This window comes from Heteronotia binoei, chromosome 9 (assembly GCF_032191835.1).
Source record: "Heteronotia binoei isolate CCM8104 ecotype False Entrance Well chromosome 9, APGP_CSIRO_Hbin_v1, whole genome shotgun sequence".
Lineage (NCBI taxonomy): Eukaryota > Metazoa > Chordata > Lepidosauria > Squamata > Gekkonidae > Heteronotia > Heteronotia binoei.
The window spans coordinates 46191516-46209402 of record NC_083231.1 but is presented as its reverse complement, the minus strand read 5'-3'; the positions used below and the strand labels follow the sequence as shown (position 1 = coordinate 46209402).

The 17887-nt window shown below is 39.6% G+C and overlaps 1 protein-coding gene across 1 annotated transcript in view; it reads right to left on the bottom strand.

Annotated features, from left to right (window-relative positions):
- The window catches only part of SH3RF1 (SH3 domain containing ring finger 1), an 89321-nt gene extending 72136 nt beyond the window's left edge, over positions 1-17185 (bottom strand). Inside the window, exons 1-2 of the mRNA XM_060246549.1 lie at positions 17065-17185; positions 14560-15041 (exon numbers count right to left, since the gene is read on the bottom strand). Of these exons, the coding sequence (XP_060102532.1) occupies positions 14560-14940 (381 nt within the window). The 5' untranslated portion in view covers positions 14941-15041; positions 17065-17185. The remainder of the gene's footprint in view (positions 1-14559; positions 15042-17064) is intronic.
- Between the last annotated feature and the right edge of the window lie 702 nt (positions 17186-17887).

The window sequence follows — 17887 nt, the reverse complement described above, 5'->3', positions numbered from 1 at the left end:
TTGTTATCTCTACCCCTAGGTATTTTACCTTAGAGGTAACTTCACAACCCGTTAGTCTTTGTAGTTCTTGTTGTCTATTTTTCTGCATATTCTTACATAAGATTTTTGATTTTTCTTTGTTTATATAAAGTCCCGCCAACTCCCCAAACTCTTGTATTCTCATTAACAACAAAGATGTAACTTGTAAAGGATTTTCATTTATAAACATTATATCATCTGCAAATGCTCTGTATTTATAGGTAAATCCTTTTATTTGTAGTCCTTCTAAATCTTTTTCTTCTTGAATCTGCATTAGTAAAATTTCAAGAGTCATTATAAACAGCAATGGCGAAAGCGGGCAGCCTTGTCTGGTACCTTTACTAATTTTCATTTCATCTGTAAGATCTGCGTTGATGCACAGCCTTGCACTTTGTTCAGAATATATTGCCTTTATCATTCTTATAAAACTTTCTCCAAGCTCCATTTTTTCCATCACTGCAAACATAAAGTCCCAATTTAAATTGTCAAATGCTTTTTCTGCATCCGCAAAGAATAGCGCTACTTCCTTTTCTGGATGTCTTTCATAATATTCTACAATATTTACAACAGTTCTAATATTGTCTCTTATTTGTCTTTTGGGAAGAAAACCGGCTTGGTCCTCTTTTATAAAATTTATCAAATATTGCTTAAGACGTTCTGCCAGAATTCTTGTAAATATTTTATAATCATTGTTCAAAAGTGAAATTGGTCTGTAATTTTTCACATTTGTAACATCTCTTTCTTCTTTAGGTATCAAAGAAATAACAGCTTCTTTCCATGTATTTGGTACCTTCCCTTTGACTCTTATTGCATTCATCAGCTTCTGTAATTTTGGTATTAATTCATCTTTAAACATTTTAAAATACTTGGCTGTATAACCGTCTGGCCCGGGAGCTTTATCATTTTTCATCACGTTGATTGCTGCCTCAATTTCTATTTTTTCAATTGGGTCATTCAAAATTTTTCTCATATTCTCAGTTAATGGCTCAATTTTTATTTTCTATAGATATTCATCTATCTTTTTTCTCTTTACTTCAGCACCTTTAAACAGCTTGGCATAATACTTAAAAAATTCTCTTTTTATTCCCTCTTGAGTAACTACGTCTCTTTCATCTATCACAATTCTATTAATTATTTTATTTTCCCTCTTTTTTTTCAGCTGCCACGCCAAGTATTTCCCCGTCTTATTTGCTCCTTCAAACGATTTTTGCTGGAGCCTTTTCAAATTCCATTCTACTTCTTTGTTTAATAAATGTCTTAGTTGAGTTTGCAATATTGAAATTTCCCTTAGAATTTTCTTTTTCCCTGGTCTTTTCCTCAGCTCTCCTTTTTTCTTTATTTCATTTTGAATATCCAGTAGTTGTTTTTCTTTTTCCCTTTTATCTTTATTGTTCAAAGTAATCAGCAACCCTCTCATTACTGCTTTATAAGCATCCCAGACCGTCTGAAAATCGATATCTTCTTTATCATTCACTTGGAAAAATTCTTTAGTTTCTTTTCCTAGGAAAGTCACTGTTTCTTTGTTCTGTAGCAAGTCTTCATTCAATCTCCATCTTCTCAATCTTTTGGACAGTTTTGTAATCCACATTATTGGGTTATGGTCAGTGCCAATTTTAGGCATGTAATTTCCTTTCCGTATGTTGGTTGCAGGAAAATAATTGCAGCAAGATAACCTAAGGTGAAAACTGGAAACTACTTTAGGTTAAAACTTCATGATGGGTCTTAATACCACTCTATGATCATAAGATTTTATGAATGGGTAATCTGCTCGGAGTGCTGAAATTTTTTCTATTTTCCTAGCCATGTGATGGCTACTAAAAGGTGTTCTAAAGAGCAAGTGGCCAATGGTTCAAAGTGTGGTTGCATGAGGTGGATCAGCACCAATGACAGCAACCACTGAGGTACAATGGGAGCCACAGGTGGTTATATATTGTTGAAGTTCTTGAGGAACCTTTTTGAAATCTCATAGGCAAAAATATTTCCCTTCTATTGGGGCATGAAACACCGAAATAGCTGCTAAGTGGACCTTCAAAGACAATAAGCATTCTAGTACCAGAGGCAATTGACAGGTGAAAGGTGCAACTTCCCTGTCTCCCAGTCACCTACAAAAACATCTCCATTTGAAAGGGTATGAGGCTCCAGTTGATGGTTTACAAGCATTCACCAGAATCTTGAATACAGATTCAGGAAAATTTAGATCTGTGGGCCTAACAGCCAAACTGTCAGGCGTAGAGTCTCCAACCCTTGATAGGTAGTATCTCTTCCACTTAGCAAGTTGTGCACCTGGGGCAGATGAATCTCTGCAGGAGCACTTGGAACCAGATCTGGTGAGGCCAGAAAGGGGTAAACTAATAAGCAGCTGGAATTGTCTGTGATCAGTTTGGCAATGACTTCCCCTATGAGAGGCAAGGGAGGAAAAATATACATCAGTGTTTGGTTCTGGGTTAACTAGAAGGCATCTCCTAGAGAAGGGGTCTGTACCCACTCTGGAGCAGAAAAGAGAGGTATTTGAATTGGCTCTTGTAACAAAAAAGATCTACTATGGGAAACCCCCATCGTGCAAACACTGGGTAAATATGATCCTGATGAATTCACCATTTGTGATTAGTACTCCCAGTTTGTTGGTACCATTCACTGTGATGTTTTCTAAACTGCCAATATGGATGGCTTGAAGTGTTGTGTGGTTTGCTATCACTCATTCCCAGACAGCAGTGGCTTCCTGACACAAAGGAATGGAAGAGGTGCCTCATTGCTTATTGATATAAAACATTGCAGTGGTGTTGTCTGTTTGAACTTGGACCACCTTCCAGTGTAACAGAACTGAAAAAGCATTAAAGGCATAAAGGATTGTTCTCAATTCTAATATAAAGACCTTTTTCTGAGTTGGACCATGTGTCATTGATACATCTTTCTCCAGTGTGCCCTCTAGCCTGAAAGGCAAGCATTTGTAGTCATTGTGATCTGAGGAGATTTGGATCCAAAGGGGAATCCTTCCAGTAGGTTAGAGACAAGGATACACCATTTTAATTCCCTCAGAATTCCCCTAGGGATACAAAAACAGTGGTTCTCAATGTCTAAAGTGGGGCTAAACACTCTCATGAACCAATTCTGCAGTGCTCACATTTTTAATTGAGCAAAGGGGGCCATGAAAACCATGGAATCTTAATAGTGTTTGAATGGTGATGACTTTTTTTAAAGTGACTGGACACAAATAGTTTCACCGTGTGTTTAATTAGTAGTGCTTTATCTCTTGGCAAGAATACTTGGGCCAAAACAGAGTCTAGATGAGCCCCAATGAACAGAGTTGGTTGTCATGGATTCAGTTTGGATTTTTTTCCAATTAATTTGGAGGCCAAGGTCTTGACAAGTTTGTAAAGCTAGACACAAATGTCTCAAGTTGAAAACTGGAAGGGGCTGTAAACAGTCAATCATCTAAGTATGGGAAGATAAGAGCATCCCTGAAACCGTAAGTGGGCCACCACCACCGACATGCATTTAGTAAACACTTGAAGATTGGTGGCTAAACCAAAGGAATTCACTCTATCCATAAGGAGTGCCTTGGACCAAGAATCATAAGTATTTCATATGATCTTCATGAATGGAAATATGAAAATAAGTATCTTGGAGATCCAAGACTGCTAATCAGTCTTCTGGAAACTGAAGCCAAGGAGACCATCTGAAATTTCCGTACATTGAGAAAGAAACTGAAACATTTCAGATCCAGAATGGGACATAAATCACCATCTTTTTTATTGATCAAGAAAAATTTAGAATAAATCCCAGACTGTGAAGCAGAGGGGCTTAAACTTTGAATTGCACCCTTCGTTAGTAACACATTTACTTCTGTAAGTAACTCTGGTAAAACATTTTCAACTACCCGAGTAGAAGATATAACCGGGGAAAATGCTTGAACTCAAAATGATAACCTTTTTCAGCAACAGGTAACACCCAAGAATAAGTTGTAATACTGCAACACAGTGGCAGAAATTTGGACAATCCATATTAGGAACAAGTGAGTTAATAGTGAGAATAGTGAGAATGCAGGCTTTGTTAATAGTGAGCATGCAGGCTTAGAAGCCTGAGTGTGTTCCTTCAAAGTCTGGTGTGAGGTAGGACCAGACCTGGATCTTGAGGTAGGTCTACGGCAGTTTTGCTGAGCTTGTTGCACAAAGAATCTTTGTTGAGGATACTGATGTTGTTGCTGGTAATACAGCCGATGGTAGCCTTGATAGGAAGATTGAAACTCTGATATCTTGGTTTGTATCGAGGAGCTTGTGATGGAGTTCTCCCAAGAGATCTTGCAGTTTGCTTTTCTTGATCTATTGTAAGAATTTGTTTTAGATTAGAAGAGTGAGGAGCCTTTGGATAGGTCTTCCACCCTGGTGTGTTTCAGGAGGAAGAGTCATGGACCACAGCCAAGCATATCTTCTTAAAATAATCACTGAGGCCATTATCTGAACCGAGGCATCTGCTGCATGTCTCCCAGCATTCAACTGCTGTTTTGACAGTACTCCTATCCAGATTACTGTTGCTAAAGTCTTGCTACCTTCAAATAGATGATCTAAATATGATGGCTTGATAGGTTCAGTGATGAGGAAGTATAAACCTTATGACTTAAAGCAGAGGTGTCAAACTCATTTGTCATGAGGGCTGGATCTAATATAAATGTCACTTTGTCAGGCCAAGCCATGTATATCATAAAATGTAACACAAGGTACCAGAGATATGCCTTTGGAACCAAAGGTGTCCAAAGGTATTGATTCCAGAAGTTTTGCTGGGCCCACAGAGTCTTCATGATAAGACTTGTGTTTGGATTTTTGTTTTTTCAGAGGTGGTTCTGATGATGACTGGTTCTGAGGGTGTTTAGATGTCTTGGAACATCTAAACTAGACTACTTTGGAACCAAACAAGTTGACCATATTGACAGACCACGGAAAACACTGTTGAAAGGTGGTTCTGCTGCTGAAAAGCCTGACTGTGGTACTGGGGCAGATGCCTTTGCTGCCAGGTTAACAGAAGCAGAAAGAGCCTTTTCTCATAAAGCAGCCTTCAGTCTGCAGGTGCAGTCGACTCTGGCCTTTGGGGTAAATTTTTGGCAGATTTTACATGCTGAAATATTGCGACTCTCATGCAAGCAGAGGAGACAGACTCCACTTGTTCTTGCAACTTTAATTAGACACAAACATTTTAGTGACATCTTTATTGACTAAAGTTGAGGAGTTAGCCCAAAGTGTTCTTCTCCAGTGGTGGCAAAGAGAGAACTGAGAACGTGTACAGAGCCCCCCCTGAAGCATGTGATTGTTTAGTGGGAAAACATGTCCAACAGCTCCAATTGGGAGGGGCACCTCCTAGACAGTTGCCAGGCAAGCTAAAAAATATTCTGGTGGCTGGCCTGTGCACCTGCACAGTACCCATGTAGGACTGCAAAGGACAACAATGAACAATATTTTAAAAATCAAAGTACTTAAAAGATGCTTTACTTCCAGTACTGATTATGATTTACATTTCATTCACCTATGGCTATTTCTATGAACAAATAACAAAATATCCCAAATGATTTTGTTCCAGGTCTGTTCTTTGGTCTATTCGAAATACTTCCTAAAATGCTAGTAGCCTACTAATCCCAATGGCAACCCAAATTACTTACGTTAAAACCATCAAAGTAAAACTAAAGCATGGTATTAAAACACAAACTGAAGTCACAGCACAAACAATTACGAGGTATTTGTCCCACTGATTTCAAGGGAAGCTAATTAAAAGAAAGGAAAGGTCCCCCTGTGCAAGCACCAGTCGTTTCTGACTCTGGGGTGACATTGCTTTCACAACATTTTCACGGCAGACTTTTTACAGGGTGGTTTGCCATTGCCTTCCCCAGTCATCTACGCTTTCCCCCCAGCAAGCTGGGTATTCATTTTACCGACCTCGGAAGGATGGAAGGCTGAGTCAACCTTGAGCCAGCTACCTGAAAACCCAGCTTTCACCAGGGATCAAACTCAGGTCATGAGCAGAGTTTAGGACTGCAGTACTGCAGCTTTAACCCCTAATTAAAGCATGTGCTTAATTCTTCCTTCAAAATCAATAATACTTGCATGCTTAATTTTGACCAGATCATGTTCAAAATGTTCACTTCATCAAATTACCACAATCCATGCATTAACAAAGTATTTAAAGACCATTTTAAGCCCTGGAAAGGAACAAATATTGTAACCCCATAGAGTTATTAACTAACGCATTTAAGGATCAGCACTCTCCTATCCAACTTCAAAAGAGATAGGCTTTTCAAAAAAGAGAGAAAACAATATACATTTTATTGCTAATACATGACACAAATTTTGTAAATTTAGTCCTTGACAAAAACTGTTATGCATGTATGGTTTAAACCTTTCAATTACGGGCTATGTGAAATGGAATGCAAGGGGAGCAACACCAGAATAATCCCACCTGGAGGAACCAGGTGAATAAGAACACAAGAGAAGCCATGTTAGATCAGGCCAATGGCCCATCCAGTCCAACACTCTGTGTCACACAATGGCAAAAAATTTTTATATATATATATGCACACACACACACACACTGTGGCTAATAGCCACTGATGGACCTCTGCTCCATATTTTTATCTAAACCCCTCTTGAAGGTGGCTATGCTTGTGGCCGCCACCACCTACATACAAGAATACAAGAAATTATTTCTTTTTAGAGGAATACATGAAAGTGCAGCTTGATTAATTGATCTCACATATGGAATTAAGATAGTATGTGGAAATAAAGCCAACAACACTGATCTATTTTTAAATGTGCTGTTGCCTTCTGTTTCAGAAAGGAAGTAAATGCTTGCATTGCTAGTAGGGAAAATGACAAGATTTCGTCAAATATATTTCCTAATGGACAGATTTCAACTTTTGCAAGTACCAAGGGAACAACAATTACTATACCGGTCCTAGAACACATCATCCTTTGTTATATCAAAGCTCAAACAATATGTTTCTATGAAAAACAAAACAGATAGTAGGACGACAACTCTAAGCACATCAAAAGGATAGTTCTCTTTATTTAAATGTCCAACTGAGTTCAGAAGGGCTTAATCACTAATAACTGCTCTTAGGACACTGAGGAACATGCTTTCAAGTACCTTCTGTTAAAAATGAATGTGCTAAGCAAATAACTTCTGTTTCCTTAAGGCTACATCTTCATTGGCTCAGGAAAAAAACCCCAAAAGCAATGAAAAGTCTTTTCATTCAGAAAAGAAATGGAGGTCTTCTGCAATAATTAAAACCTTGCCCTCAGGCTGTAAACTATAAACTATACAGAGGGTTTTCAAGGCTAACCTGTTACACATGAGTTCCTCACAGCTCTAAGGAAACGTTTTAGCATGTAGTCTATAAACTCTTTCATTCACCTTAAAAAATTAAGATCAGTCTCACTCCAATATTTTGAGTCAAGTTATGTTCCAATCAAAGAGACTGATGACACAATCCTAGAGCTAGTCTGTGAATTGCACAGGATAGAAAATTCATCTCAATGCAATTGGAAGTTGTACTGGAGCTACGCTAGTGTGGCATCTTGCCAGCGCTTTGCCAATGCAAACATGTTGCACAGGCCAGAAATGGGAAGGGCTGTGGGCACTTCAGGAGAGAAGTGGTGCCTCCTTAGCCTATGCCCTGCCCCCAATGCCAGCGTAATGTTACATCAGCAGCCAAATGCAATGGCAGTGAAAAACAAAGTTCACTTGTCTGATTCTGTCATCCCCATATAGCCACAGCACAGCTTTGGGTACCCATGAAGTCTGCAGCCAGTCACAGTGAACTGGAGAACAAACATTGTTTCACCATACTGATAATACCAATGTGCTCAAAAGCTTTAAAGGTACTCTTCCTCAGAACATGAACACTTACCTCCTTTTACTCTTCCAATGGACAGACAGAAAACACACCTCAAATGAGTAAGCAAGGGAAAGATCCTTTGCCTCAAACTTGAACTACTGCAAACGTCCCTCTTACCCACCCAGCAACACATACCTACTCTGTGTTAGGTTGACAACTCTTCCTCCTTCAACAATTGATAGCAAGCGAAGAATGAAAAATGAAACTGTGCTGGCATAATATCACCATGATGTCAGAGTGATAACATGTCTGTGCAATCCCACATATGGGGGGAAGAGGGAAGGGAAAACAACCAACCACTGGCCAAATTCTCATGTCATTTGCTATTTTGCTGGAACAGCTCTAAGAGAAACTACAGGCAGAGTTCCAATTCCAGAGTTCCATCAGATTTGGACTTAAGGGTGCCACTGAATTCAAACTTTGTTCTATTGCTTTAGAGAAACATGACTATTCACCTGAACATTACTAACAGGTAGTGACCAGGACATATAGCTACTGTATTATACAACTCTGTTGCACCATTGTAAGCTACTTACAGATATCTGACCAGCACAGTTATACCCATCAGGGACATGCAGTAATAGGCACAACTCAGTGATTCTGCAATCTACCAGTGTAACTTTCAAACGCATAGAAACATTGGTAGAGCTGAACTTTACCTTATTCCTAATTTCCCTTCAGTGGGATCCAAATCCCCTCACTCCTGTAATCTATAAGCGTATTGCCACAATGATTTATCACAGAGATTATAGCAACCACCTGATAAAGTTCTGTTGCACATTCCCTTTTGGCTACCTTACACAGAAATCTTTACACCCTTCTAAGCTCACTGTTTAGGATTGCACTGCCTGTGTTTGTGGTTCTTTTACTTTGCAAAAGGTTGTTCTGCAAGGTGTTCTCTCACCCTGGCCCTAGACCTGAATCCCTGCAGAAGAGGATTTTAATCTCCATCTAAAGAGCTCAATGAAAAGTGATAGTCACAAAGCTCTCAATGGATAGCACAATCTTCCATACAATGCGGGAGGCAGTGTTTTCCATGTTCCTTCTCAGGGAGCAAATGACATCAGGAAGTTGTGATGGCATTAACAGGTGATAAAGGGGCATTTTTGGCATGCTGCTACATGATTGACGGGTATCAGCATACCCAAGAACACATCACAATAGGCTGGTTATTTCCATGCAATATCAACAAAGTGGTTACTCTATTATATATTAATAAAAATTTGGAATACTCCACAGCAGATGTAAAATAAAACCACTACATATAATATCTAACAACGTAATTGCAGCATTTATGATTTTCCATTTTTACTGATTACACAATTCTAAATCAATATATACAAAAGTTAGTTTTTAGAGTTACCTATTATTTTATACCACTTTGCCTTCCTCAGTCATGGGAGATCATAGCTTTTTCATATGCAAACTATAAAAATCTCTGCCACTTGTCAATTTATTGCACCTGCAGCCTTACTACATTCCATCTTAAACAGCTTCCCATTTCAAAGGAACTCGTACTGCATACAGATTTATCAAAGGAATAAAAAGAGCTAATAAGCTATGCTGCATTGTATTTGCACCACCCAGGAAGCCACATGGACAAAATGAAAAAGCTCTGACAAAAGCTGAGATCACTTTGCATTTGTAAAATGCAGCATATCACTTGAACTGTACACTTGCAGCTAACCAGAATCTGTACCATGTGCATTCATACTATGGGCAGAAACAGGGTTAGCACCCCTGGCACAACTGTGCCATACCAGGCCAGAAGTCAGAAGAAAGACAGGACAGAGGGAAGCAGAGTGTGACCTGCTTATTTGACACCATCATCCCAGGACCAATTTTGCGTCACTGTAGTACTACATACATATTCACCATTTGACACAAAATATGGGTTATAAACTGCAGTCCACAGTATTCTGCCAATTGTACTTAAACATATACACAAAACATTTAAAATACTGGCTGTGATACTTTAAGGGCCACGAATTCCTTTTAAGAGAGATCATATATTCTAATTCATATTGAGCAGGTCATTCCCATTGCAACATTATTATCAAAGGAAACCATAAGAGAAGAACTGGAAAAATAGAAGGTATAATGTTGTTATTTGTAGTCTACCATATTAATCTCTAGACTTTATTAAATGATTATATGGTAACAAAGAGGATTTTTCTGCAAGTAGTAGATCTGAAAAAATGCATTAGTCAAAGGACACAGGCAAATATGACAGGATGTTGGATTTAAGCTATCCAGATGGTTTAACTCTGATAGAAAAACTGTCCAAAATAAATTTAATTGAAGGAAAAATAATAAGTTCATCCAGCCAATTAAGAACTCCTGATATGTGTGAGAGCCTCTAAAATTGGAGTTCCTGCACATACTGGATAGCTTAGCTATTGAGATGGTTATGTATACATCACTATATGAAGACAGTGGAAATATTCAGGTTCATGAAGTGCTAAGTGAGTTCTGGGGAGTACACAAATTTCTGAAAACAGAGCCAGAGTAAGTGACCAGACTACAAGAGAAAATTCAAATTTGAATTAAGGAAAAAAACAAAATGTGATAGTACAAATTTTTCTAAGTCAATGACTCTTCTCCTCCCAACTTAATTTAGATTACTCTGTACCTATGTTTTTCTAAAGCAAGTATTTGCTGATGTTTTAGAAAAACAAAATGTATAACTGCCAGTCATTGTGTCAATGAATGCACAAGCCACATGGGTGTGCATTATCTGAGCCAAATCCACCCCCTGAAAAAATACCTTGCCAGTATTTGGGGTTTTTTTTTCAGCCAGGTATCAGACGGGGTTTTTATCCAGCTATCCAATACAACCAAGCCCCCCAAAAATATTCAGGATTTTTTGGGGTCACCGGATAGCTGGCATCAAAGGATAATCAAAGGGATTGCAGTCCTTTTAAATGCCTTCCAGGTAAAGCCATGGCTTGGAGAAGGCATTTAAAAGGACTGTGAGCTTAAATGCCTTTGGAGTTCAACCACAGCTTGCAAAAGGCATTAAAAGGGATCACATTCCTTTTAAATACCTTTTCTCCTTCCTTCGAAAATTATTGAGGATGGGGGCATCTTCTTCTGGGACTTGTTTGATGCCTCCGTCTCAAAAAAAACCCAGCCCCCACAGAGCTCCAGATACCTCTGAATCAAGAAATTAATGCTCAGTAAGTAAGGCTATTCCAACCTTCAAATCCACTGAGCAAAGATGAACATATTTACCACCATCTTTCCTTTTGGAGAGATCACAAATAATGGTTGGCTGGCAAGAACAGCCAACATTTAAAAGCTCACTGTTCCTGATCAACAGAACCCCAAACTGTTCATTTGCCAACAATTATTCATCTCACCATTGCTAGTCACTGGTCAAGCTTTAGTTCTTCCTACAATCATTTTGTTTACACCAAATGTGTTAGCTCAGGTTCTTAGATGGAGACAGAGCTGGTCCACACAGAGAAGTAATCCCTACCAACTCTTTCAATAAATTCACATGTTTAGGGTGTTCCTCCAAGGAACTCAGAAAAACATCTCCCTCTGCATACCACAGATAACTATACCACTTTTCTTTACATGACTACTCATGCAAGACAGGTAAGTGACAGAGGAAGAATAGATAACAAATGTTCTCTGCCTGAGACCCTGGAGCCATTATCAGTCCTGAGCTAGTGGGATGAATGATTTGACCCAGTATAAGGCAGTGCCACATAAAGCACCCAGTTGTGCTAAGATTGTTGATTCATTTCAATCTCTGATTAGTTTAGTCAAACTGGTAGCATAGAGCAGGAGAAAGACACTATAAGAGATGCATACAGTTCTACCGGAAGAGGGAGAAGAAAGTGGTAGCAAGAGGACAAAATCTGAGGAGAAATAAAGAGAGCAAAAGGATTAGTGTACTGACAAAAAGGCATTCATAGAATGTTAACCACTTTTTATTTTTGCCTTACTTATACCATGGGATGCAGGGGAAAATGTTAACTTTGATTAATGAAGAACCAGTTAGATACATTTTTAGAACTACTTATTGATACCATGTCATCAAGCAACATAAGAACTATGAAAGCAAAATACAAGGAAAATGTTTTACATCTGCGGACAAAAAAAGTTTAGTCAGCAAACTACATGAGGGAGTCACCTGGTCACAACCCTATCAAATAGTATGCATAATAAAATGATGTCTGAGTGTACTCTGTACTGCAAAGCATAACAAAATGCTACTTTATATTGCCACAGAATACTACTCAAATGATAAGATGATCCAGTATCTTGTTTTCTAGAAATCTTTGAGAAACTGAGGTATTATAACTGCACAGTACACTGATTGACCTTTAAAAATTTTACCTTGTTTACAAACAGCACACTGTCATGTGATGGCATATCACTATGTATGATGATCAATTTGGGGGGGGGGGCGGGGTTAGACACACTGCACTTTGCTTCCAATACCCTATGGATTTTTGTTGTAGTCTAGTTGCAATTTATAGTAAAAGAGATATCTGACCTTGTGGAAAAGAAATGAATGCACACACGGTGTGCTCAGTGGTAGAGCATCTGCTTGGGAAGCAGAAGGTCCCAGGTTCAATCCCTGGCATCTCTAAAATAGGGTCCAGGCAAAAAGGTGTGAAAAACCTCAGCTTGAGAGCCGCCGCCAGTCTGAGAAGACAATACTGACTTTGATGGACCAAGGGTCTGATTCGGTATAAGGCAGCTTCATATGTTCACTTATATATCTCAAAGGCTCAGACAAAAAGGCACACAGGAACTTGCCATTTAAAATCTATAATTTGTAAACTTTGTTAACAGTTTTACATATTTACAAACAGTGGGGGGAAGTGTTGCCAAAAGTCTGAAGAAAAACATCCTTCCCTTTAATAAGAGGCTGAATATCTAAACATGGGCACTCAAAACTTTTCATGGCATGAAAGTAAACAACATTTACCAGGTGAATAATATACCATTAAACTTCTATTAAAGGGCATGACATTTTTTTCTCCAGGCTGCTGGCAACCCAATTTTTCAGCAGTGCTAATTGGCAGTATTTTAAAATATCTCTTCAAGTCTTTACAAGCAATGATGCTGGCACTTTCAATAAACAAGACCACATGACTAATCAAATGCTGAAAATGTTTCTTGTTGCATTTCGTCAAGCTTTAAACCATTTCCTAAATATGAAATGCAAAACACAGTTTAAAAGTATCAAAGACAATTACATGACTACCAGTTTTTTATCTGGGATACATTAAATGCCAATTATATCAGCCTTTTATAACATACAATAATAAAGTTTATGTTGATCTTCTGGACCAGGGAACAGCATACACCTCCCTTAACAACTGGCTGTACCCCTACAGAACCCATCTTACACTAGCAACTTCACTATAATATATACTTGTTTGTTCTGAGTATCAGTTAGAGTAATAACATTTAAAAAAAAAAACCAAGCAAAATATAAATGCTTAAATGCCTTAAAATCTGCTTTCCCTCCTCATATTTCTTGAACTAATACTCTAAACACAATGCATTCTTTGGAACTGATGAAGCACTTAATCACTACACAACAAATTCAAGCTGCACCTAGAGGCTCTGCACACAAGTATCACAGATGAAAAGCAAATGGTTTTTTTTTAAGAATCTAACATGACCTGCTAGTGGGCAAAAGCAAGATTAGGTCAGTCATCTTTCTGAGCTACCTTTACAATTACAGGTTCTGGAATTATTATAATTCAAGCTTCTGACATTTACACTCAGCATATTTGACAATATGGAACAATGCCAAGAAAATAAGGAAGGGAGATGCACCATCTCAGCAGGATTCTGAAAGTTTCTGATCAATATTCAGAAGGTACAAGACACTGAATGTCGATAACTCAGATTGCAAATAAGTGAAAATGTAAAAGCCTTACATGGAAAGAACATAGGTAGTTTATTGAATAACAAAAGTTAAATCTTTATTAAGGATTCCTGGAAGATCTCATAGTTATAATTGATCAGTAAAGTGATATTGTCATTAGTTTCTAAACCCACTGATTTAGAAGGGTGTAACTCTGCTTAATAAGACAACTCAGAATTCCATTTAATATACACTGTATGTAAAACCTATTCTACACATAGGTGTGTGGGAACAGGAAGGTTTAGGACTGCAGCCTAACAAGAACAAGCTATTTATAGTCTCCCTTTTTCTCTTTCACACACATAAACAGACTTCATAAAGATTACAAGGTTCCAAGAGAGGCCATTCTGTCATTTATAGAGCATTACTTTTATACATACACACATCATGTTCAAGGATACTACCAAAACTCAAACAAGCTCTCCTAAAGGGCAAAAATTTGAAAGTCAACAGTACCGGCTAATTGGACAGGGAATCAAGAGGGGAAAGTATTCCAGTTTTTAGGGTTTTTAAGAAAATATTATTACTTCTCTTCCTCAGCCACCATCATCAAACCTTCTTCAGCTATGCTCAGTACTGGAAAAGGCTGTTAAAAGTTTACTACTGAGACATTCATTTAAATAACCTTTCATTGATTCATCTCATTATAAACCTCATTTGGGGAATTATATCAATGCCACTGGTACTGACTGATGACCCCAAACGAACATTTGTATCCATGCTTATTTACATTTCTCATGTGATTCTCATATTAAACACTTACCCGAACAGGGGGACTCCGTGCTTGCACTCTCTGCTGCTGACCACTCTGAGAACTTTGCAGATCTTTTGGAATGCAATTTGCAACAGTGCTACTCTGGGCCCTTAATGAATTTGTGCAATTCACCCCAGCACCAGGTTTCCAGGGCCTCTGTTTAATGCCATCCAATAATCGAACAAGCAAAATATTACTGGGAAGGTCATCAACACTGCAGTCAACTAACGTCCTGCATTCTGGACATCGCAGCTCATTTCTGGAACTTACAATACCCAGCAGACACCGTTTACAAAATGTATGTTGGCAAGGTAAGACTTTCGCAGAAGCATCAAGGCGTTCTAAGCAGACAGGACACTCCAACAGATCCAGTAAGGCTGATTCATCCATCTTTTATTTATTTCACGAAGGAATGAACTTTTACAAAATGCATACTGTTTCTGAGCATGTCAAGGGAATCATGTTATATCCATGCCTCTTCACTCTTTTCTCTAAAATTATTTGTAAAGACAAAGAGAGAAAGAAACAGAGAGATGTTAACAATGAAAAATGAGGAAAGGGTAGTTCAACAACAAAAAACACCTTGCTTTCAAATACATTTTTTGCAATATACTACAAAGGCTAAAATTCCCTAAACAAGAACCCCAAACTACTACTCATGTTTAATATATAATCTAATTCCTATTGACATGTCAAGAATAAAATGCTTTTTATATTATAGGTGATCAGTAATACTGGTTTAAAAATTCTACATATGAAAGAATTTAAATTTGGAATGTCATAAAGGATCTATAAAATTCATAATATTCCAGGAATCTTATCAATAAATGAAAGTGAATCTGGTTATATAAAGGCCAATCTTATTAGAAAATTGCTACAACCTTATTGTTTTCCAACAGTTAAAGATGGCAATAATGACCAAGTTCAAAATATTACTAAACTTAAGTTACCCACAACCTTCACAAATGTTAAAAAACACATATAATCATTGCTCTCATAAACTCTCATCCATCTTCAAATTATTTCAGAGTTAAGACATTTTTCTGTCCAGGACAAAATACAAGTTAAACCAATTAATACTTACAAACCTGACCATGCTTAACTTTAATAATGGCAGTTCTCTAACTTAAATGAGAAATACAACTCAGAAAAGTAAACAGCTCTCCAAAAATCATCTTACAAGGCCACAATGAATAATAAATGATCTGTTCAAAACCAGTTTTTACAATGAGTTTTTTATGTAAAGCAAAAGTTACAGCAAATTGCATTCAGAGAACTCTGCAACTGGATTCATATACCAAAGGGGTCATTAGAAGTCACCACACCACAACAAATGTTTGAAAATCCCTCTTTTATAAAAACCAGTTGCACTTAGAGAGCACTGACTGTTCAATTTTTTTTTAACAATCCCAGTGGTGTGCTTGGACATTCCTGAAGTAGTTCTTTGGATCTCAGCCAATAGGAAGTTTTAAGGCATCAACTTCATGAACGCATTCAGAAAAAAAAATATTTTTCAAGAAAGGTAGAAAATGTTCCATATTATTATATCCCTATATTTGGTTTTAAATCTGACTATGGATCCAAAAGTGATAGGTAATTAAAAAAAACCAACCCAAACCTTAACACAACGTACCTACTAAGAGCAAACAGTATTTATATAGTTTACTTTCTGAAGCAGTTAAAAGGGCAAGAGAAACTATTCTTCCTTTAGGTTAAAAAAATTATTATTCACTCCACTATCTATTGCACATATTTTCCTAGCTAATGAATTTGGAACAAAAAGCATGCATATATACTCTGCCCAGACGTTTTGAGTTAGTAACAGAAGGTTAGTACACGGTAATAGACGAATACAAGAAGATGCCTCCTAGTTTGGATTATGAACACCAGGCTTCCTTTGAGATCACTTCAAGGCCAGGGGAAAAAGGGGAAAGGAGGAGCTAGAAACAGAAAAAACCTCACAGTTTGTTCCTAAGACATACACGCTGGGTTGGAAGTGTGTGTGTGTGGGGTGGGGATCATCAAACCCATCTTGACAGACTGAATGAAAGCCTTCTCTTTCCAGACCCGGAGAGTGTAAAGTAAGCATTATGGCTTCCTGTACGTGCATAGGATACGTTATATAGATCCACACCTCTGCATAAGGCAGAAAAATCCACCTATAAACGTAGGAAGAGACAAGACACACAGGTTTGGAGACAAAAAGCACTACACACCAGCCGCCGGTTACCATAACTGAGAGCCCAGCGGAGGGCGAGCGTGGTCTCTATGGAGATTGAACTGGCGGTGTCTTGTTACTAAAGGTGGCCCAAGAGAAGACTTCTTCTCACGGCGGCTGGGAGGTTGTTGATACCGTAGGGGGCGCGTAGCGAAGGAAGCCTCACAGTCTCTGGGAAACGTTTCCACGCCCTCCCCTTCCTGTGGCCCCCGGGCGGGAAGGCAAGAGCCGCAAGGAACTGGGGCCGGCTAGGGGGACCGGCCGTCTGATCTCTCCCACCCGCCCCCTTCACTCACCATGTCCGCAGAGGCCGTCAGAACGAAGGGGGCCCCCTCCTCTCCCCGCTCAGCCCCTCGCTTTCGCGCCTCTTTGTTCCCGCGAGGAGAAGCCGCAGCGCTCGGGCTCTCGCAGCAACGCGGCGGCTCAGGAGGAGCGCTCCCTTTCTCTCCCCGCGCCACTTCCTTCCCTCCCCGAAAGGGGGTTGACGCGGGAGGCCGCCCCGCCTTAGGGAAGGAGCCGAGGCTGCTGAGGTAGAGAAGGGGAGAGACGGCGGACTGCGAGCGGGAGTCTGGAAGCAGGCGAGCCCGCCCGTTGCCCTCCCACTTCCTGGAGCTCCTGCCTCCCTAGGCGGGCGGGCGGGCGGAGCTCGGGGGGTGTGTGCGCGTCTCCCTCATGCTCTGATGGGGATTGTGCGAGTCTGAGCAAGCCGCCTTCCCCCAGAGAGCTCCCATTCCCTCTCCTTCCTCTCGGAACATCCCCGCCCATCGCCCCTCTCGCTAGGCTGGTGCGGAGCGGAGGTAGCCACTCCACCTCTTTCCTTCAGGCGCTCCGACACGGCTCTGCTGGCCAAGCCTCTGTATCGTTTTCTTCGGAAGAACAACAAGCGAAACCTTTCGCCGCCGCCGCCGCCTTCTCCAGACAAGGGCTCCGGCGACTGCGGGGCTCCTTCCCCGCACGCCACACTGGGATTCCCGCGGAACCAGAGCAGAGTTTAAAGTAGTGGATAGCTCCCCAAGAAGGAGAGAGGTTGCTGAGCCGACTCGAGCGCGTTAAAGCGGCGGTGGGGGACAGGGACAGGGACACGCGCGGTGGTAGAAAAGCCGCTCGCTGCCGCCCCTA